This window comes from Prinia subflava, chromosome 3 (assembly GCF_021018805.1).
Source record: "Prinia subflava isolate CZ2003 ecotype Zambia chromosome 3, Cam_Psub_1.2, whole genome shotgun sequence".
Classification (NCBI taxonomy): Eukaryota; Metazoa; Chordata; class Aves; order Passeriformes; family Cisticolidae; genus Prinia; species Prinia subflava.
The window spans coordinates 97,622,388-97,646,742 of NC_086249.1; the positions used below are offsets into that span (position 1 = coordinate 97,622,388).

A 24,355-nucleotide genomic window follows, 5' to 3' on the forward strand; every position below is an offset into this window, starting at 1 on the left:
GTCAGCATATTTCCCCTCTGCACAAATTAATTTTTGAACTGTGTGTAATTCTAGATTTCAAATAATAGACAATGCAATAAGAAATTGCACCCAACCACATCACATTTCTGCTGCAAGATATACTTTATTCCACTGAGGAAGGGATAACTTGATAAGTGTTTTTAACATGTAGTATTTTCTTTTTTTTCCATAGCAATACTTCATGGTATATATCCATATCTGTTAATTTAAAAAATAATGCCTTAACAGTTGAGTGAGAGTAGGGATATGATGTTTGTAGAGATCTGTGATGGCCTATGTTGTCTGTATTTGTTTGAAATTTCTTTATCTGAAAATCCTTCGTTCTCTAGATCAGAGACTGAATTGTCTCATGTATGATAACTGCTTAACTAAGGATCTCCCACAACCCTTTGTCTGAGGAACAACTACTAAGTATAATTTTTCCTAATGATCAGCATTTTCTCTGCTTTCTCTCATGCTAACACAAATATTATACACAAGAGCACTGAAAAACCTTGGACTCACAACCTTCTATGAAAAAACAGTGCCTAGACTGATTACAGATCTGTTGGAATACCTCTTGAAGAAGTATAAAAACCAAAAGGATTCTAATAAAAATAGAAACGGAAAGAGTTTCTTGGCAGGTGTTTCAAATTGTGTTCTCAATTAAATAAAAGAAAACAGAAAAAAGAAAAAGGAGATGGTTTTCTGACATAAGGAAAACAGAACACAACAAGAAGAAAAATGTATAAATATTGAATTCTAAAATTCTGAAAACACCGTAAAATGTCTACATGGATAAAAAACATTCTGTGGATCCGTGGTTTTTGACTTGACAAAAAATACATATAAAAACTGTTATATTTCACATCTACTACTTCTGTCAGTGCTGTTTTCTCTCCAAAAGATAACTGACCGCCCTTGCTTATCCTGCATACCAAATAAAAACCAGCTATCAGATCAGTGGAATTAGCTGTAAAGGGAAAATGAAACACTTAGAAGTGGGCAATTACTGACCTAATGCTTGTGGCACACTCTTTGTATTAAAAACCAGAACCAAGCAGTGTTTCAAAGATTATTATAAACCCTAAATTTAAGTGTGCAGATCCTACAGCACTAAGAATATTCCCAAAATGAAATAATCCACATAAGACAAACAAGAATGGAAACCTCTGATGTTAATAAATCATACTGGTAGGCAACCGAACAGAACAACCTGTGAGTTTTCTTCTTTATGAATTTATATAAAATCTGTTTGAAATTCAAAAAAAAAGTGAGAAAACGGAATTTTAAGGTGTTACGTATCCTACATAGATATCAGAGTCATTAATATAGATATCTGATATAAATTGTGATGGCTGTTTCTAACCATATTTTTTAAGAGAATGAAAAACAATGAAGACAGGCTGAAGTCAAATTGTTATAGCCATGTAATGCTAGGAAAGCTATTCTTAGGAAAAAAGGGTACCTAAATATAGATAGAGTTTCATTCTTAAATCAAAACCTATTCTTAACAAAGTATTTAATGAGCGTGCAATACAAACTTGATTGGCTGCAGTCAGAGCAAAACACAGAGTAATTTACTGAATAAAAACTTCAGCAAAACCTCGTTGTGGTGGTGCATCCCTCCCTCCTCCCTGGGCTGCACGATCAGCTCAGAAATAATTTTGTGTATTGGCCTGGAGCTCATCACAAGTACTGTGTGCTCCCATGAACTTATGTTGGCTTAAAAGCCAACTCTTTCTTAATGAACAGTCTCGGAAACTCATTTTTTCTCGCCTAAACGATTGAAATAATGTTCTGAGCGGAACTACAGAGTAGTTATCCAACCTTTAAAGAAAGTCACTGACCCAAATTGTGGCCAAGATGGAAAGTGACTGTGACTAAAGCCAATCCTCTTGTGACCCTGGAAGCAGCAGTCCTAAGCTCAGACCTGTTGAGCTCATCCAGCAGGATGTGGACAGTGAACTCTCTGCTCTGCCACACTTGGGAGAGCCTTGACCAACACCAGTAAAAGTGACATGAGAAATTTAAATGTTTAATGAACACTGCATCACTCACAGCTGGGAATCAGTCAGGCAGTCATCTCACAGACTGTTTTCAAAAAGGATCAGACACTTCTGCACGTAATAATCCTGGCCATTCTTGTAGACTGATGTAAAAAGAATTTTTTTTTCTCTCTTTTGCTTTCTGTTGCACATAGACAAATTATACCAAGATAAAACAATGGAAATTTTAGTCTCTGTACACTTCACGATCTTCTGCTTGGGTGTGGGACCTGAAAGATCCCAAGGACTCTTAAGATTTAATTTAAAATATAGCAAGTGAAAGTAAAGATCCTCTGACCTTCAGAAGCATGGAAAAATGAGCTATTCCTGGCAAATGTATGATTTAATTCATAGAATTTAAACCATGATCTTGTAGCCCCTCCAAGGCAAGAAGTTGAGGGACAAAGTGCTCCTCACCTGCTATTGCATTATATTCCTAAAAGGAGAAGAATAATTTGTTATGTGTTAGCAAATTCTCCAAAAATGTTTCTATTGATACATAAAGACTGATTCTGAGTTTTAGAAATTAGTTGGGCAGCTTTAGAAAGTAGTTTTACAGGAAATATTTAGGGTTCATTCCAGCACTCTTATTTACATGAAGTATTTCCTCCCTTCAGAAACTGCCTGTTCCACTGTATAAGATAAAGAATGTGGCTCTGGACATTCAGAGCTTTTAAACTCAAAGACATAAAATTTTAAAGAAACATTTTTTATTAAAGGCAAATTTAAGTTCAGAGTACCTTTCTCATTTTAAACACCCCCTTTGCAGCATTACAGCCTCAGAAAATAGTTCACATTATTCACTCTCTAACCATGCTTCCTATCATCTAAGAATGAAACCACTGCTTATTCTTTTGGTTCCTCCAGCTTTCTCATTTAAAAATCTATTTTATGTGTCTTCATATTTCAAAATTATGATTCTTAAAATGTTAAATGATAAAATGGTCTTTTCAATAATCAAGATGATATTTTCTCAGCAGATGAGTTCAGACAGAATATTTCAGTCATTTCTGTAATAAAACTTATAAATTGGTTCAGACCACTTGTTATTATAGTGTTAACAATTTCCTTGTTCTAAATGAGGCTAGCACTTCCATTTTATTAATTATTTTTAAAACACCTGTGTAAATGAATATTGGGTAAGAAAGTTTTTGGGTTGTTGTTGTTGGTTTTTTGGGGGGGGGGGGTTGTTTGGGTTTTGTTTTGGTTTTGGCTGTGCATTTTTGGTTGGTTGGTTTTTCTGTTTGTTTGAAAATGCACACAGGTTTGGGCTTGTGATAAATCTGAAAAATTTCAGGTTTTTCCTGCTCAGTTGAGACAAGTTAGGGTTTTAGTACTTGATTTTCTCTGTGGTTCCATTTTTACTGCATATGTTTCCACCTGGATGAATTGACCTGTCCTTGTTACTGCAGTTTTGAGATGCAGCAGATTATTAGGTCATTAAAAATCAATGGAGTTTAGTCAGTGTATATGCTTAGGAGAAAAGCCAGAGCCAGGCAGTATTGATGAAAGTACATTCATTACAAAGGAAGGAAAATGTTGGAACTATTGATGGGAAAATGGTAAAAGAAAATTAATTTCTTCAACTGCTCTACTAGGTACAGCTGGTACAAATAAAGACTGAAAGAGACAAATAAAGAACTTACTGGCATTAAAGAAAAACTTTGTACCTTGTGTTCTCAGGTGTAGAAGTTGGCTTAAGACAACGGAAAGACAGTGAAAAAAACTGCAATCACCTTGGGGAGGAGACTAAGACTGGGACCTGTGAGGACAGGTAAGATGGTACTAAGACAGGAATCAAGGCTGCCCGCTGCCCCTAATGATCAAACTTTCTAAAAAGTGAAAAACTGTTTCACTTTGAATACCTGGTCAAGTGAATCAGAGCTTTGCAAAAATATTTTCTCCTTATCTTGCTTTTTTCAACACACCTGTACTTGGAAAAATATCAAATCAGGTTTTGCTTAGTAGCTACTTGACTCAGAGTGTATCAAAATATACTGCTTCTTTATAAAGTCTCCAGGGAAAATTATCAGCCTCTGTTTACTTAAGGGTTTTAATTTTGTTGAGCTTTTCTGCTCATAAAATCTATTGCTGCTCATAGCATTGCTGATGACAAGACACCGGTATTGGACTTTCTAAGGAAGACACTTCCTATTCAGACAATTAAGAACCACAGCTCCAGACAGAATAAAATTTGGTGTAAATCACCTCACTGTGACTGAAGGGAATTACTTTCACCATAAACCTACAACAAAATTATGATTTCTTCCTGTTGAAAGGGCTAGTCTCCCCACCATTCTTCAAACCTTCCCTTTCCTGACGAAAGGCCTGGGCACATTTTAAGGGTAAGTATATTTCAGGTGCTGTCATGTCATGCAGTAGACTGGGAGATCATTCAGCCTCTACATCATACATAAATAATACTGCACTCTACATAAAGAAAGGTGAAATTTTCACCTCGAGATAAGTTTACAGTATTAACTAATGACTCTTCTCAGAATTCTCCAAGAGTAAATGGTAACTGGGTCTTGATGGAAGCATATCACAAGTCAAGAAGCCTGGGGGCCTTTCCCAGTAGAGCTACCTGCCGGGTAACTCCAGATCAGCAGATTCAGCTTATTGGAGAAAATTCCAGAGTGCTTTGTAATGTCACATACACACAGACAAAAAAAGAAAAGGTAATTTTATCCACTAATGATGATCAGATCACCTTAAAATTTGAATTGTGGTCACAGTAGCATGAAAAATATGCAAGATTGAATAGATAATGGTCATGCTTATTTAATTTTAATTTTTAAAATGCAAATTCTAAATATAATAATGACCAAAGTCTACTTTGAAGGAGACTGCTCTGAGAAAGACATTTTAAAGGTCTTTAAAGATCTCTTCTAACCTAAACCATTCCATGAAATGTTCTATGTTCTAAATTGTATTTACAAATCTCCATGTGGAGAAAAACTATTAAATGTATAAACAGAAAACCTAAATGGAAAGAGGTAAATTATTTCTTAGCCAAGAGAAATGCAAATGGATTGTCCAAAAATGTACTGAACTATTTATTTTTTTAGTATGTTGTACAGGAGATTGAGATAGAAATATAGACTGCACCCCATTTCTCTCTGGCAACAGACAAATCAAGAAAAAATCATCAAAAGGTATCTTGCTAAAATGAAAATGGAGACATAAAGATTACAGAAAGGCAGGCCAAAACAAAAAAGTGGAAAAAATAAATCTAAGTTTTTTGTGTTTTGTCCATTTTCACATATACTTCATAGTGAATTCTACAGCCTTATAGTTCAAAAAACTATGAAAATGTTTAAATGTGGCTCCATCATTCTGAAGGAAAAAGTACCCTTCTCTTTTTAGCATCCCATTCAGTTGTTATTTCTTCCTCTTTCCCCCCCCCCTCCTATTCACTCTCTCTGCTGCTACTGCTGTCAGCAAAAGCTGTGTTATCCCATAGCATAAAAAACCCCCAGCCTTCTCAATAAAAATATTTAACTTCAAAACTCTTTTTATATTTTCACATAACGCAATATTGAAATGCCTTCAAAAGCATCAACAGCCTCAGCAATTGACTTCAACAAGATAGATCTCCCTAGGATAACTTTTTCTTTTGAGAAATAAAGGTTCTGAGGCGAGAGCCAATTAGAGAATATACTACACAGTTCCTGTGAAGTTGAGGTTGAGGTCCTGGAGATTTCAGAGCATTTAACAACATGTGTTGAATTGTGCTATTAGAGTTGGAAGGAATTATTAAAATAGGTGGTTTTGCAAAGTCATCTAAAATCTTAGTAGTGAAATTTGCTTGAATAAGCTGAATATCCCATTCATGGCTCTTATGTGGTTTATCTATTTTATTTAAACTCTCCCGAAATGTATTTAAGTTTCTACTAAAGAGACTCTCCTTCTTCAATGGAAACCACTGCAATGAATATATTTTCAATTTAAAATTAAAAACCAACCAAAAGGCTGTTACAGAAAAGGATCAAGTGATTTAATGTCTGGTTGGGGTTTTTTTTCTTTTTTATAGTTCTGTCATGTAACTACCTTGCTTGTAGCTACATGCTCTGAATAATAAATTAAAAGCTGTGAATCAGTCAAAACGATAACCAATCATCTCACAATGGGTTTTTCTCCTCTTCTGAATGAAGACCTTCAGGTTTATAAATTGGGTATTAATACAGAAAATATTAAAACATTTCCAAAAGATAAGAATGGGAACTACAAGAAGTCCTTCTGGAATACTGCAAGTTATATAGAAAACTTTCAGAAATGCTTACAGAGAGCAGAAACTGGGTAGAAGAACAAGATAAAATCCATTGAGGACTTTCAAAGAAAAAGATGCCAGCTCCAGTTTAAGAAATTTCTGAGCCACAAATCAGTGGAGAATGACTAAGTGAAAATATTCAGATGTAGTCAGATACAATTACTAAAGAGGTGGGCATGAACCAGTGAGTTGCAAGCTTCTAAATTCTCACTTATAGTGACAATGTACAACTAATATGTAGCTTTGTAACTTCAAAATTCCTAACAGACACTAGTAAATCTGAAATTATCAGTTAAAATATACATTATATTATAAATGTGCTGTTTCAAAACAATATTCTTATCTATTTATACTCTTTCTCAATACTAATTTTTCATCTTCCCTTTTCTGCTTTCCTTTGCTAGTTGAGATCGAGCAAAAATCAGTTTCTTACTTCTGGAATGCCCTCAAGATCTGTTGATATTTATTTATTTATTCATAGAACATTCTTCTAGAAATAAATTAGCTATTTTTGCTCTTCAAATAATTACCAGAATATTGAAACAGAATCTCCAAATATTTTATCAACTCCTTTTTCCTGACATTGCTGATGTGGCTGAAAAGAATTATAGGTGCCTTACAGGTTAAATTTTGCCAAGCAACATTATCCTTCCCCGTATCTTAAATAAATGTACTCATATTCATTAAAATATAATGCATGACTGTAAGCTGAAGGTATTAAATAGAATATTCATTGCAGCAGCCATCATGTATACTCACAGAAAGGAAAAAAAGCCAGGAACAAGGCTGAAGAGTGAAAGGAGAAGTTCAAACTAGGAAAATTAGGAGGCTCATCATGAATGAGTTAAAATTTGGTTTAAGCCATCATTGCAGAAGAGAGCAATTTGGAGACTGAATTTAAAAGGACAGGAGAACCACAAAAAAATGAGAAGTAGCAAAGATGGCATGGCATAACAGAGAAAGCATTTCCTTGGTGACACAGAGAGGGCTCAAGAGCACTGTGGTTAAGAGTGAGAACAGAAGTAAATGAGATCAGAGAAATAACGAAGGTCATTTTTAGAACCAAAGATACTGGAAACAAACTCAATGTATTCTGAAAGGGAGTAGTCAATTCTAAATAGACTAGAGGACACTTTTAAAAAGGTAAACATACTGAACAAAGCTATGTTGGGGGGCTGGAGTAACACACAACACACACTGTACTGTGAAATTGTATTTCGTAATTCATTTGGCAAATGGAATTCAAGTGGGAAAATCTGTGCAAACATGTTATTATATTGTTATTATATTATATTATATATTGTTATTATACCTCAATACTTTTCAGAATGGACAAAATGCTGCAGAATCTTTATTTTTTGATCCTACTTCCTGATCAAAGTCAGGAAGTCCCTTCATCTCACTGACAGTCTTTCACTTGCATCTGAAGTTGCTGCTCTCTGTATGTGATGCTCCTGGCACAACCAGTGTATGCATGATGGGGCTTTTTTTTTATTTTATAAAGTAATCTGTAGAACTTTTTATCTCTCTCCCCTTCTCCCTCTTCCTTTTCTTGTTTATGGTTTCTGTTTGTTTTTGACAGACAGCAGAATTATTTAAAAAAATTCTTCTGTTGGTACTCCACAAGCAATGCATTAGAACATAAAATAGAGAAAAAACAGTATTAGATTTGCTTTATTTTTACAAAAAAAAAATACAGAACTGAACCTGACGTGTTGTCTACCAAACAAAGCACAAACCACTTTAAACTACTAGACAGAAGACCTCTCAAAAAGAAAGTTAGGAAAATGTTTTATATACTTTTAGGGTGAAGAAATATCAACATTAATACTTAAAAACTTGCAATTCAGAACCTGGTACAAATATAATGGACCAACAGTTCATAAGTCAATTGTCATTTTGTTCAAATGAAGATAAAAAGCACTTTTGGTAGAAGCTGCAATTATTCTTACATTAGATAGGATACAAATAGCAAACAGAGGAATTTGGAAAGATTACAGCAGAAATAAAGAAGGTAGAGAACGTATAAACCTTAATTTTTGAGGATTATTTATTGCATCAAAATATATTTATTATTTCTTTGCTACACCTTAATTAAGTTCCAACAAAACAAATGCCTTCTGTCCAAACATCATGTTATTCCATACAATTTTTATATTTTTGAAATTCTTATTTTTGCTATTTGTTATTATGCTTTCAGGACTGCAATTTTTAAATGAATTCTGAACATCATTTGTTACCTATTTGTTATCCTCTACCCCAAATGTATTTTGCTTTTAAAAGGTGTTATTTATTCTTACTTTTACCTTAGTTCACTGATCACCATAGGCTAACATACCTGTATTAGTAATACTGCTTAGAATACTTATAAATCTTAGAAAATTTTAAAGCAGAATTCTTTAATACTACTTTACATAGAAACAGATGCCTTTACTGCAGGAAATAAACATGGAAAATCTATGAATATTTTCTTTTCTCTACTTGGATCTAAAGTCTGTACATGCAGACCAAAACTAAAAAAAAATACACACTGCAGTATCTTGGAGAGTCTTCTACACAAGCATTACAAAACACAGCTTCTATTGCATCAAAATCATTGATGAAAAGAAAGAAATCAGAACTTTCACGATCAGTAGAGATCAGTAATCCAGCCTTTACAAAGGTCACTGCTTCAGGTAAATGTGCAGACCTCCCTGCCATACAAATGTGAACTGACAAACAATCCACAGCACGTCCTACAGACCCTGAAAACAGACAACTCTAATGGTATTGTTAAATACAACAGGGAAAAACAAAAGTTATCCACTATCTCACAGAGCAATGATTTGGGCAAAAGGATATTCTGGAAGTGGAAACTCTCATTGGCTCTGCATGGGATTGGGGAATTAATTGTTCCTTCACTTCTCAAAACCAGTAGAACCGTTTGTAACACACCAAAACTATTTTAGATTTTACCATGAAGAGTATTATATGCAACTGGGGGCACAAAGGTTTTCTCCACAGAAATCTTAACACTTTCTACTGGAGTAAAACACGAAGCTACTTCCTCAAAGTTATAGCTACACTTGGCACAGGCATTTTAAGGGCACAATGCATATCCTGTACTCATTTTTTGAAGCTATATTAATTAAAAACGCTCATTGGTTTTATTTTAGCTGAATAGAATTCAACCACGTGATGGTGTAAGAGAGGGCAGGAAATTTCATCAAATTATATCAAGGAGTTTTAATTGGAAAATGCAATCCTTGATGTTTTCATCATGTTCATGCATGTTAACCACCACTGCAGGTAATCCTCTGAAAGCCATCAGATGACAAAGTGAGCGTACCCTGTCACACTGCACAGAAGGTCAGACAGAGAAAGACAGGATGAAACTGCCGGGGCCAGGGAAGATCTTCTCATTGACGAGAGCCAGCAAAGCCATTGAGAATGAGGAGGCTCCAAACTAAACTTTCTCTCCTATTCATGAGCACATGAAGAGAATGTGCTGCTGCTGCTACACCAACATTGCAGGATTTCTTTGGATTACGGGTTTGGGTTTTTTTCCCTCATGTTGGTAATAATTCTCAACAGGAGACACAAAAAATATGATTAAATTAGCATATAACCAGACAATCTCATCTTTGATGTCTTTTTAATTTTACTAATGCCAAATCGAGATAAATTAATGAGTAACAAAAATTCTTAATAAACTGATTTTTAAAATGAAGTAACACTGTCTAAAATTATGATGCAAGATTTCATCATACTATTGAGAAGTTCATGTGCTGTACAGATGAGCAAAGTGTTAAGAATAACGCTGCTTATAATGATGCTATAATTTTATCTCTAGAAAAATACTTTAAAATGCTTTTGTGTGCTAAACTCTCCTGATTTGAGAAGTTTTTCAAAAGACACAAGTTCTATATCAATTTTTTTTTGCATTTCAGAGGTTTTAATAGGTGTAATGGAGGAGTGCAAAGAATGAATTGCTTGTTTTCCCAATCTCAGACTAAATTCACTTTTTTTTTGTGTGCATAAAGTGAAAGCCCCTTCTTAGGTGTTTGAAATGGGGATGCATAATGGCTTCTAATTGTACAAATCCTCAAATTATTTTAATACCAGTCCTCAGATTAGGAAAAAATGAAGGCCAATCTGTTTATCAGTGAGGGTTTTCATTAACATTGTGGTCCATGTTTTATCTAGCCCTTCCTGTGCATCAGATTCGCTGCTGATACAAACAATTCTGCACTGCTGCCTAAACTCTACAGTCCAGAAGGGGGATTCAAACTTACTGATTTATCATTTTACATATTATGGATATAAAAATTTAAAATGTTCACAGTAAATTAATATCTATCCTTATTTACTGTATCTACATCCATCTTTAACACACCGGACAAATACTTTATGTTCAAAAGACTCAGTGGCAGAAAATTACTTAAAAGAACATTTTTAAATGTTATACATCCTATATATCTTATTGTAGGCCTTGAACCTCAAGCTATTTAGCAACTAGAGAAAAGAGGTTTCTTTCCAAAATAAGAAAGGCAAAAATACTTGAAATTCAAATAAGGCAAAATTCAGTGAAATTAGGTGGATCCTCTCACTCATATTAACAAGGTTTAAATTTGGCAAGACCAGATTTTCAGTACAGGTTAAAACTTTCAAAACAGACTTTTCTAAAAAAAGAAGCCGTTTTATCACTGTTCAAATTTGAAATGAAGAAACTCTTGTTAAGTGTGCTTTTTAAAAAAACAAAAACAAAACAAACAAACAAACAAACAAAACAAAACCCACAAAAACACGGAACTTAAAAATAGCACTGAAGCTAGTTAAAAGCACCTAAAAATAACCTGTAAGAAAAAAAAAAAATAGTCAAGGTAAAGTTATGTTATTGAAAGTATGTACAGTTGTCTGTTAAAAAATACATTCACTAATATCGTAATCAGGAAATAATTGGTATAACATTTCCATTATTTCTAACAGGAAAAAAATTACAAATTACAGAAACCTCCTACTTTAAAAGTAATGCAAATCAAGTTTACTTATTAGAAAACAGTTTTGTTCTTAAATATTTCCAACCAGTTACAGGTACACTCATGATTATCACATTATCAATTTATTCAGTTACTGGATTCAATCTGAATATACAGCAGATATATTTTATCTAGGAATTTTAACTTTATGAAAAACATGTTACCCTTTCTTATCAGTCAATAAAGAAAACACTAACAGATCACATGGGAATTTCCATGTTACATTTCCAGTGCCCCTTGTTAAACAAGCTTTACAGCTATTTTAAGGAAAAAATTATAGTTGATAAGCACTTATATATAAAAAGAAAAGTTTTCTCTCATATGTTTTTAAGGTCAATTAAAAGTGAAAGTTAAAAAGGGATGGGAAAATCAGTAAGGAATTGCTTTTTATGACAAACTACAGAATTGTTGTTACCACATTAGAGGTGGAAAAACCCCACCTTCATTAGTGAATGTGAACAGTGGCTTGTACAGGGATTAGATAACCGCAAGGATGTTTGGAGCAGAGGCAGTGAAAGCCTGAAACTGCAGCTCCTGCACTCATTTCTGCCACTTGCCAGCTGGGACTGGTTGTAAATTTTGCAAACAAATGGTCTAGACACGGTTTAGCATGCTCTACATCCTGCCATTATTGAGGAGGCAGAAGACAGAAGCACTCCTGGTGAGGCTCATCAGGAGTTGTGCTTCTGCCCAGAGACTGTTGAGGCTGGGAGAGCTGCGGTCTCATGGTTATGCAAAGATCACCTGCTGATGAAAAGAAGCATCCTGAAAATAATTTGTGCCAGGGAAGAGAATGGGATTTGGAAATAAGGTGGAAAAGATGCTGACTAGAAGAAAGATGCTGGAAGTAAGAAAAGAACCAGTAGATCAGAGAGTTATAAAATATCTCAGATTGGGATGGATTGATTCCATCTCCCTGCTCCTCACAGGGCTACATAAAACTAAATCATACGACTGAGAGCTACATCCAGACCCTGCTTGAACTTTTACTGCTATGACCAGTTCACTGGGGAGCTGGTTCCAGGCACTGACCATCCTTCAGTGAAGAGCCCTTTCCTCATGCCCAGTCTGAACTTTCCCTGATGCAGCTTCAAAGCATTTCCTCCAGTGCTGTTGCTGGTCAACAGAAAGCTGTGTGGAGACAAGTAGCAGGTGATGCATAGGAATTTTGGGCAGTGATGTCCAATATTTGTAAATGCAAAGCAGTGGCAGAGCTCAACCTGAGGGCTGCATCAGCAGCAATCTCTCTGTCCTGGCAGGGAAGTTGAGACCTCATGAGTTCAGCTCTGGTGGAAACCAAATGAGTAAGTGTGTGAAATAAAGTAGACTAAGAGCTCTGATATATTGGAAACTAGATCCACTACAAGTTATCACTTACCCATGAGAGTACTAACATTTTTTACAACAAAAACTCTTGAAAAAGAATCTACAGTAAACATTCAAACAAAACAAAACCACAAAAAAACCCACAACAAAACAAAACACATACACAAAATAAGTTAGAACTGCGGCTGGTGTCTACACACACAGCAGTGACAGGAAACAACTGTCATCTTGACAGACCTCCAGGCTCAGACAAGAAGCCATCTATTTTTCTGGCTGTTATTGAAAATACAAAAATATAGCAACACACTTGAAAATGTTTGCTTCATTATTTTTCAAACTGTGCCGTGAACACATGGCATCCTGGAGAGCTTTCTAAGAAATCCAGAACACTTGCACTTAGCTTTATTTTTCCACCTTTGCATTTCCTTGTTCTGACCTCTGGTGGCACATTTTGTTATTTTATTACACTCAGTCTAAATCCTAGGTGTGGTGGGTTGAGTGCCTACTAGAATTATTTACTTAGGGGTTTTACTTAGCTCTACAGAAACAGTTCCCAGCTTCCATATAAATGAGAATACCTAGGCTAACACCTGGGACTATCATTATACTCGTTGCCCAAATTATATCTGTCATGTTCTAATGACTAAATGTGCAGATAATTCAGTATTTCTGAAGTTCCTCAAATTCTACTTTAATTATGCCATAAATCCGCCAATTGCTGACACAATGGGGTATTTTCTGTGATAAGTATCTTTCATAAAAGATATTATCAAGAAGTTGGAACTGAACTTCTTTTTGGCTGTAATTAACTGTCTTCTGATGCCTTTCCAAAAGAGGACTTTACCATAAGGTAAACAGCACAGTATTTAGATCACAGCTTCTAGGCAAAACAAAGATCTGGTTTAGTACAAAGGAGAACAATAATACAATCCTGTGATGCTGTACCACTAAATTCTGTGACACAGATGAAGCCTGAAGAGACCCAAAGGAGGTCTCACAGCAGTTTTAAAGAAGTTAAATTGTTGGCAGAAGATCAAGAGTGTGGCAAATTAAGGGTCTAGAAAATTACCATTCTCAAGGGCAAGACTGCCAGAAGGTTTCTGTGCTGTGGGAATAAATTCAACTTCTAAAAGGAGCTTTTAGTGACTTTTCAAGTTAATTATTATAGTTACCAACTGGCTGACAAAGTCCCATACAGAAGCTTGGTAAAGTCCACATTAAAAAACCCAGAAAATACAAGCAAACTGCATTACAATACTTCTGTAGAGCACAAGTAATGACTGGATGGTTAGGGAATTCTCATAAACTACAAATAACAAGGTTGAAGCCCGAGGTGAAGCCCCTAATTCTTCGCACCCAAATCAAATCATTATGTGCCAGCGAATATTGTCCCTATTTACTACTGCTTCATCTCAAATTATTTCAATTCAAATATACTGGAGCTTGTCAGTTTAAATGTTAAAGAGTAATTCTGCACACAAACGGTATTTCATACCATGTGGAATGAAGAAAACATAACTCCTGTCAAAAGAATAAAAATCTACAGTCATAGAGATCAGTGGGCATGATTTTGAACAGATAATTTAAGGCAGCCAAACTCACAGACTCACCTTTCTAACACAACCAGTCAAAAGCTTATTTAGAGAAGCACCAGTCTCAAAATACTCAGATTTGTTCATCCACATTTTTTCAATGCTTATATTTTCAGCATCATGTTTTTCAAAAGGAATAGAGGCCGCTCTCACTCATGTGCAGGTGACACCGAGTTGGGTTGGTGTATTGATCTGCTGGAGGGTGCGAGGCCCTGCAGAGGGATCTGGACAGGCTGAGTGATGGCCAACTGCACCAGGTTTAACAAGGAAAAGTTCTGACCTGGGTCACAACAACCCCAGGAAAGTCCTGAAGCTTGGGACAGAGTGGCTGGGAAGGTGTGTGGAGGAAAAGGAGCTGGGGGTGCTGTGACAGCAGCTGAACATGAGCCAGGTGTGCCCAGGGGCCAGGAAGGCCAATGGCTCCTGGCCTGGATCAGCAATGGTGTGGCAGCAGGGCAGGGCAGGGATTGTCCCCCTGTGCTGGGCACTGGTGAGGCCACACCTCAAATGCTGTGTCCAGTTTTGGGCCCCTCACTACAAGAAAGGCACTGAGGGGCTGGACCGAGTCCAGAGCTGGGGAAGGGTCTGGAGCACAGGTCTGATGGGGAGCACATGGGGGAGCTGGGGGTGTTCGGCCTGGAGAAAAGGAGGCTTGGGGGAAACCTTGGGGACCTTACAGTTTTCTACAACTATTTGAAGAGAGTTTGTACTGAGGTGGAGGTTGGTCTCTTCTCCCAGTTAACAAGAGACAGAAGAGGAGGAAATAGCTTCAAATTGTGCCAAGAGAGGTTCAGATTGGACATTGGGAAAAAAATTGTCACTGTAAGGGTTGCCAAGCACCAGAATAATCTGCCTAGGGAAGTGGTAGAATCACCATCCCAAAGGAAGTTAAAAGACCTGTAGATGTGGGGCTTAGAGACATGGTTTTGTGGTGGACTTGCCATTGTTAGGGTAAGTTGGACTCGTATTTAAATGTCTTTTCCAAACTAAATGATTCCATGATTCCATATAATAAAAAAGTTTCCTTCCCAGATAATTCAGTGTTTCACAATTTCTTTTTTACCTTGAACCCTTTTAAGGCTGTATATTTTATGTTCTGTGGAGGCAGCAAGCAAAAATGAAAGCAGTGACATAGGAGTTTTGCCTGGGATCAATACTAGGAACTGCTCTGATAAACCAAAATGGAAAGTAAACACAGCATCGTTCTTGGTCAGGTGTTCAATGAGATGAATCAATAACACAATGCTTTCATAAATATAAACAGAAGAAAATGAGTGGTTTTAAATGAGGATTTTGAAATGTCTCAGAAAATTTCCTTGAGGATCCATTTATTTGTATGTTAAGCTAGATATTTGTAGGTGAAACCTTATTATAGAGAACACATACAAGACAAAATACAGACCTGCAAATTCAGGCAAGCCTTCTGTAATTGCCAAACAGCAACTGCCATCTAAAAACTGTCAACATAAATATTTTTTAGTGTTCATTCAGGAAATTCAAGGATACAGGTTTGACAAGTGGATTCCTGTCCAAAGATCCTAATGAGTTTATGAACACTAAGTAAATAAGGTAAAGGAGGAAAAGTTTTCTTGAATTTTAGCAGAAAAACTGCTGCTCATGTTAACTGTGTGATTTGAAAATGCTTCACTGGTTCAACCAGAAGTAAAGCACTGACCGAACAAGAAGGCATTGAGTGAACAGGTTTGCAGAGCAATTATCATCTTTGAATTTGAGAAATGTCAGGTAAAAAAAGAAAAACTTATCTCGTCACAACTTGCACAATGGAAGCACTAGGTCTTGCAAGTACCCTCCTGAGTGACAGAGTAAGAATTCAGAAAGGAAGGGTGAATTTGAAGGCACATAAGTTGTGAAGCTACTACGAAGAATGAAGATCAGAAAAGTGAAATGAAGTGAAATGTGACATAAAAGAATAGACAAGGATGGAAGATAGAAGAGAAAGAACTTTGACAAATGATGGTGTGAAAGGAAATGTTATTCCTTCTTGCCAATATGGACCTCAAAGACAGTTCATATCTCTTACAATTTCTGACAACTGACATATGAAGCAAGTGTATGACAGGTATCAAAAGTCATATTTGGTCAAATTTCATGATCAAAATCTTTGGAAAGAGGTCTTATTTAATTCCGATTATTTTGGAGAAGTTATAATATTCAAGTCCTATCAACTGAAAGCTTGCAGAGATTGAGAAAGAAAGAATGATTCCATGATTTCAACAGAAGACCAAAATACTTTGTGAAAATTGCTTCTCCATGACAGCACCAAAAATGCCATGGAAATTGGCAGGACACAGTCAACTAAATCTAATAAACTTTTCTTTGATAACTAGATGGAAATGAGAGTCAGGTTTTTAAACTTTAAGAAATCCAAGAGAAAAAAATAGTTGAATTCTTCTTGATTTTTTTTTTTTTTTGCAGTCCCCTAGAGAAGTAGATTTTACTGAAAATCTTAAAACAGTTGCATTATTGATAACGGTATCCAAAATTATAATATAGCTGGCAGAAAATTGAAGGTCTGCTAAGAAGTGAAAGAAAATAATGTTTATTTTATTTTGCTAAAATAGGTGGGCTTATTAAGTTATACCAGCCCCATGTATCTGGAGAAAGAATTATTAACCACTATTTAATCAGAATTGTAAACTTGCTTTAATAGGTAGACAACAGCTCTTCTTTAAAAAATACATAGCTGAAGGCAAAAAATAACCAGAGACTAAGAATTTCATATATTGATTTGGGATATTAGTTGTTATTATTTGTAATTCAAGTTTATCTTGATTATAATGAGACCTTTCCTGGTGGTTTGCACAAAGGATTCTTAAGAGAATGCTTTCCATTTGTTAATAGCTGTTGTGGTTGTAGCACAATATGGCTCAGATTCTGGTTAGGTCTTCAGCTTCTTCCAAATTGGTAGAATTATTATATTATTGTATTAATTATTTCATAGAAGTGTAGTAGCTGAAGCTTCCAAACTGAAGAAGAAGAGAGCTGAAAACTGGAATGTAAGATGAGGACTGAATAACCAAATTATATCTTGGTAAATTTCAGCAACCATGCTTTGCAGAAATGACTTTATTTCAGTTTATTTATTACTTTTGATGGTGGAGGTGCTGACAAAACCTGCAACTGATCACAATAAAAGAACCTCAAGAAAAAAATGTATCCTATATATTAACTTTCCATTACCCTAAAGTATCTGTGTAGTGTCTATCTATCTTTCTGTGTAGTGGAACAAAACAATTATGATTATTTTAAACACGTTGTTTCAAAGCTTTGTGACACATCACTGCAACGCATTTGGTGTTAGAATAATGTAGCAGGGCTCATGATTGTGTGCACAGGGTTTCTGTCCTGGAATATTTAAAGTAAGTCATTATTCAATAAAATACCTGTCACATGAATAGCAGACTGAATACACAATGTTGCATAGAATATAATTTTGTAATAGATTTTTAGATGTTACACAGAATTAAGTACCCAGAGGCAAACTCTAACTGTGGTGCCACGTACACACAGATCTTTTCTCCCTGAAGTCATGAAAGGAAAGCACATTGCAGTACACAATATGACCTTTGGGCCTCATACTTGTCAAAAGTTATAAAAATTCAACTACTGAAATTCTCATTATAAGGATTACTCGAAACAAGTTTTATTAAACCATCTCAGCTATTTAAAAATAAAAAACAAAATAAAATAAAAAAAGTAAAATCAAATATAACCCCTTAACCTCAGTACCAGCAAGATGCCATTTGTAACAAAAATGACCAACTGTTGTAATCTAATAACCCAGGGTTAAATTTAATGTTTGTTTCACCTTTTTTTCCAACTACAGTAACATTCTGAGAAATGCCATCACTTACTGTTTTCTTTAATAGGAAGGGTCAAAAAAAGAAAGAGAAAGCCAATGGCTCTTTTTCTTTTTTCATAACTAAATCTGAGGCTGTAATATAATAAATGCCAAATATAGTTTATGTTAGACTTGTTCTTCTAATATTTTTTAAGGCAATGTACGTACTCTTTTCAAAAATGACTGAACAAAGAAAGAAATGTACGATTCTAAAACAGCAGTGCTTGCATGTTAACCATCCCCTACAATCAGCACAACAGCTACTGCCAGCCATGCAGAAATGCACAGGAGAAAGTAACCAGTCGACAGAAAAAAGTCCTGGAAAAAGCAGGTCATTCAGATCAGGTAGAAGCAAAATGCACAGGCAATTTCACTCCAAGCACGAGCTTAGCAAAACAACTCTCTCAAAAATGAGGGTATTGACTGACAGACCTGTGGAGGAACCTGCCTCCTTTTTTGGTCAGGGGATGTGACATACACAGCTTGTGCGTACGCGTAACTTTTGAACCGCGGTTTAGGAGAAGGCGAAGGTCCCTGGGGTACACTGACTGTGATCTACGAATAAATTAGAACGCACACGTGGGTAGGAGCACGGGTTGTAGAAGGAAATATTGATTTTAAGAGCAACTGAAGGAAAGGAAGCGGGAAGGTCATTTTTCAAGGACAGCGTTGTTATTCAGCAGGCAAAATGGGATGGTATTAAGGAAACCTCTCATTTAATCTGACACCCTTACCAAAAGCAACAAACTGTCAGGACTCAACACCAGCAGAATACCAATGCAAAGTAAAGCATCTTTATAATTTACAAGCAGAGGCTCAAAAAGAAAGTGATCTTTTGTCACATCTTGAATAAACAGAGCCAATACTTATCTGCTCGGTACTCTAAAAGAGAGTGAGCATCCCATATCCAACATACAGATTAAATCCAGACAAGTAAATGAGGCATAAAATGCACTAAACATTTCAGCAGAGGCTGTCTGATGGTTTTGGTAAAAAAATAAAACTGACATTGCAATCATAAATTAATTCCAAATATTACATGAGTTTTCTGAGAGGACAACAGTAAATTGAGATTATTTTAAAATGCAAGCCACTGTAAAAAAAAAGCTGAAAATTTACAATGTATCATGATTATGGAGAAATGTCAACACCTATTCTCTAAAAAGGTAAAGATGTTTCCATCTGCTTTTAAATATAAGTCTCACTAAATTTGTTTTTCTTTGAGGCGTCCTGCCACCATCAAAATGCACAATGCTGTACAACTAAAGTGCAAAGCACTTACTTGCTGAACAGTAATTTTTAAAACAGTCTGGTGTGAGAAGAAAACCAGTATGAAGGCACATGCAGAAAAGTACATTTGACTTGCTGGGAGTGAAGCGGTTTTTCCCATTATACCCATGGGGTTTTTGCCTTTCACTGGCCATTTGACATCAAACTCATGGGGTGGGCAGGGAAACAACCATTTTAGAGCAGCAAGATGAAGGCAGAAAAGTGAAACTCACTTCTTGTGAAAAATGCTGTTCGTGTACTTCTATGTGCTCTTCTCTGGTGACCCTTGAGTGCCGTGGCAGCATCTCCACCTCCCTGATGGCCTCCATGGTGACTTGCTGGGGCAGGACTTGGAAGAGCGAAGTCACGTACATAAGGATGGACTTTTTATCTGGACAGGCAGTTGCAACATCTGGAAGGCAAATTAACACGTGTCATTTCAGTCTCCACATTCGACGTGAGAAACAGCCAATTAGTTTCATGGAAAATTGATAGACTAATGAATAATCTATTGTCCCCATGAATACTCTAGAGACTAATTAGAACCTTACCATCAGTTCCAAAATTGCAGAAGACACTTGCATATCAATGAGAAGGAGTCAAAGTCTATACAGGTAATGTTATCTCATTTAGTGTGAACTTTCCATGTATATTTCTAGTGTCAAAATGCAATTTGACACTGTGATCCCAATTAAGCAGGACTAGACATAGGAACAAGTGCATTTGCTTGTGCTGTATAAACATTGCAATTTTAAAAAAGTAAGGACAACCTCATTTTCCAAGTCATGCCTTTTACATTCTCCCCACATCATTTAGCCATGGAAAGCAACAAAGATGTAAGGGGGGAAAAAATTACTAGTTTTTCTTGTGAACAGGTTCATAAAAATCAATGATTGAAGTCAAACTACAATAAAGCTACATAGCTTTTATATTCTACTTAGTCTTGCAGTCTTCGTGAAATCTGTGGAACATCAAAAGAATGTGGTATTCACAAGCATTAAAAAAAAATAATAGAAAAATTCAAAAAAAGCCTCAAAAAACCCCCACAAAAACCCCGTAAAATCTCTATGTAAACTTCAGTACAAGAAACTGCATGAACAAAAAGACGATTTCAGCTTTTGCACACAGTCATGTTATACATCAGCAGGAAAAGCATTTTCCCTGACTCAACAATTCCAGTCAATAACGATTTGTGAAAACGTAAGGCATGTGGTAGCTCTTTGAAATAGTTACTTTGTTACTTGCCATTGACGCTTACTTCCTACACTCAGCCTAGTGAATCAAGATGTAAAAGGACAGATGTACGAGAAATTTATCATTAATTCCATAAATGTTTTAACATGAGCGCTGGCAGAAAGCCAAGAACTATGAGTTTTTACTGTCTTAGATCAATCCTGTCTTAGGTAAGGGTTGAGTTCACAGAAAAAATAAAATAAATCAATGATTCTGCAACGTGGCATCTCATTCTCTCTGCCTAGAATGTGGAATGGACATGAGGGAAGGCACTTTGCATTAAAAGCTTCACATATATTTGGAAATTAGGAAGAGACATTATTTCAATAATTTTGGTTTGGCTTTCTGACCCATCTCCATATCTTTGCTTGATACTTTATGAGAGACAGCTGAAGGTTTAGTTCTACTCAGCACTGGCTGGAGAAATGGCACATTCCCTCTAACATTCCCACTTCCATAATGTAATTATTTTACTATAAGCATCTTCTTGTCTTCTCTTGAATATTACAACACCATTTTGTTATACTTAGTGTGCACCAGTAATTGATTTTTACATGAATATCCATGCCTTCCTACAGGAAAGAGTACACACACTGTATGATCAGTAGCAGCTGTGATTTTTCTATTGTTTGTTCATTATTTTCCTTTTAAAAATATCCTGTTGACCAAATGGGCAAATACCTTATCTACAAAAATATCTCATGCAATAAATAAAATAAGTACTGAACAAATAATATAGATGCCAAAAATTGTTTACTCATTCTATCCGACAAATAAAACCACATATGTTGCTGTCAAAACCCATTGGCAAATAGGAAAGTATTTAATTATTTAATCACAACAAATAGCTAAATAACCATAATTGCAAAGCCTGGAATATCAATCTATCTCTTAAAAGTCTTTTTTACAGGCTTCTGAATTATCAGAGCCTTCTGCTATACTTTGCCTTCATAATTTCTTCTTTTGAACCCTAGTCTGCTGTAATATCTTTACCACTTGCTGAGTCTGATGGCTATTTGAAATCCTAGTAGCTAGACAGTAAATAAACTGAAATTCAAACATTTTTTTGCAAGAAAGTTCACAATTTCTTTGTAAATATGTCTACTTTCATTTGTGAGGCAAAAATATCTTTCAAATCAATATACATCTCTTAAAAACTAATCTTACAATATTGGAAAATAGAAAAGATTTTTTAAAAAAATAAGTCAGGATATGTAGACTATGCCATTTTTCCAATACTAGTTTTGAGAAAATTATCCAGGATTTTTTTTTTTCCCAGACCAAAGCATCTTCTGAAATTCAACTCAGAGGCAATTCTTTCAGAAAAGTGTCATCAGTTTTCTCGTAAAAGACTATCCAGAGTAGGACCAAAAAGAATAAAAAAGAATGAAAAAAAAATAGATTACAAGTCAAAAGCGAGTTTAAAATGGGAAGCATTATAAGGTTAGCAGAAATTATATTAACATGTTTATCAATAAAGAACCTGAAAGACTTTGAAAGGTCTGGAAATCATCCCAGTTCTTTAATAAGATATTGTTACACAAAAGTTCTGGAGAAGCTTCCAAGATGAGTGTTCCAGTTATTGAGAGGAAACTTTTTCAGTACAAAACTTTATGCTGAGAGATTAATATCTTTCAAAAGAAAACAGTGACTTAAACTGAAATGTGACACATGAACCATATAGTTCAGACAACTCCTCTTGATACCTTTTGCAATCCATGGGATTACTTATTAAGACATAAGGCTTCTTCAAGCAAACTTTATCATCAAAGAAAAAAATTACCCTGCAAGACTAACTATATGTGCTACTCCTGAAAATATATTCACCCCTGACCATTTAGAGAGATTAGTCTGTCCAGGCAAGATCTCCAGTCAAATTCTAAAAATACAGACAAATAAAACAAAACTCTTATTTTGATATAGGGGCCAAAATGCCTGTCTGAGTTTAAGGAGACACTACAAGAGCTCAATTTTGACCATGAATTTTAATGGTAAATAAGATTCTGTTCGTCTAGAAAAGGTAAAAAGTACCGAAAGAGCAGAAAGAATCTGAGTTCACCCTAGAACATTCAAATAATGAAATATAACCCAAATCCATTGCTGTTTAAGTGCAGTTGCCTTCAAAGGGTTATTATATATTTATTTTGAGAAGCAGTTTGCCTGATAAAAGTTCACTGCAGCTTGATTTTTATTAGCAAATATTATTTATTTTCTGATGAACATATCTCCAAGTTTGACAGAGTTAGAGATGACCACGATAAACCTGAAGTGTTCTCAAAGTAACTGCTTTCTAAATATGTTAAACTCTTCAAAAAGTGATCCAGAAGCCCATTTTTATAAGTCTTTTAGTTCACAGGTAGTTTCCTTCTTGCGCCCATATGTTTGGTCAATGATCAAATCTCTGCTAACATTAAGGGAAGAGTGAAAATGAGGATGATAAAAACACATAAAAAAGTTCCTTACCAAAAAATACAGGTCCAGCAACACAAACAAAATCCAGCATTTTCCTACAGTGTTACATTATCTCTACAAAGCCACACACAGAGCACAAGTTATAGATGTTTATGGAAATCTTTCCTAAAATTTTGAAATACATGGCTACTAATATAACTGTTCCTTTTAAATAATATTTTACTTTCTTCAAGCTCTGGCCAACTAACAGTTCTGAGACTATTTGTGTCAAATACTTTTACTATTTGTGTTTACTCTTCGTATCAAACTGGTAGCAAAATAAATTTGAAAGGTGAGAGCGTAAAATGTCTGCTGTACTGCCAGAAAGATTGTATTTCTGTACATAAATTGCTGCTCTGGTTTCTTTAGATTGAGAGACAAATCCTGAAACATACTTTACACAGTTCTGAGAAGCAAGATAAGACTTGAGCCCTAAAAATTCAAGAAATCCTTTGTCCTCAATAGAAGCAGCTAGGATTTTCACTGAATCACAAAGCCACAAAGCAGAAAACATAGAAAACTAATTGCTAAATCAATACATCACCTAATATTGCTTGCTTCTATAACAATAGGAGTAGAAAATCACAATACTTCTATATTACCTGCTGCTATCCCAAATAAGATTTTAAAAACTCTGCTTAAAAAAAAAAGAAAAAAAAAGAAAAAAAAAGAAGTGCCTTCCCTTCTACAAAAAAAATTGAGATTCTCAAAGCTGATTTGAATTTTCAGAGATTTTTGTGGGTTTTTTTCCCCTATAAATAAAGGCTGTTGTTATTTCTTCAATCAGAGTAGGATTTGGGTTTGTTTAAAGGCTTTTCAATGATATTAATACAACATTAATACCTATTACACGTTCTACTGTTATTTCCAAGTGTATTAGTTTAGAAAGCAGAAGCTCTCAGATTCCTGAGGGAAGACAGAAATCTAACAGAAACATAAATCATTACTTTGAACAATGTAAATTCATCACAGGAGATATTTCCATAGTCATATGTCCACTCCTAGCGTGGCACCAGCCTCAGCCACAGGATCTAAGATGAGGGCACAGAAAAGCATTTATAAAGTGCAGCCACAACTCAGATGTAACTTTTATTTATTTTACCTTTTAGCCTCAAGGACAAGGGTGAACTTTTCAAAGCATGTTAAAAAATCTGTGGTAATCTGCCCAACAAGGCTTACCAAAACATTTTGAAAGAGCTTTCATAAAACCCACAGTATATATTTTGATCTCATTTTTATTTGGATGAACCTAAATTTGCAATTGAAAGTGCATGAGACTGTGCTAG

The 24,355-nt window shown here is 35.3% G+C and overlaps 1 protein-coding gene across 2 annotated transcripts in view; it reads right to left on the reverse strand.

The window, feature by feature from the left end:
- Positions 1 to 24,355, reverse strand: part of DMD (dystrophin) — a 978,378-nt gene that overhangs the window by 714,549 nt on the left and 239,474 nt on the right. The window contains exons 8-9 of one of the 2 annotated variants that reach the window (XM_063392999.1): positions 19,619 to 19,797; positions 18,549 to 18,671 (exon numbers count right to left, since the gene is read on the reverse strand). In XM_063392999.1, the coding sequence (XP_063249069.1) occupies positions 18,549 to 18,671; positions 19,619 to 19,797 (302 nt within the window). The remainder of the gene's footprint in view (positions 1 to 18,548; positions 18,672 to 19,618; positions 19,798 to 24,355) is intronic. The other variant, XM_063392994.1, reaches the window with a different exon arrangement.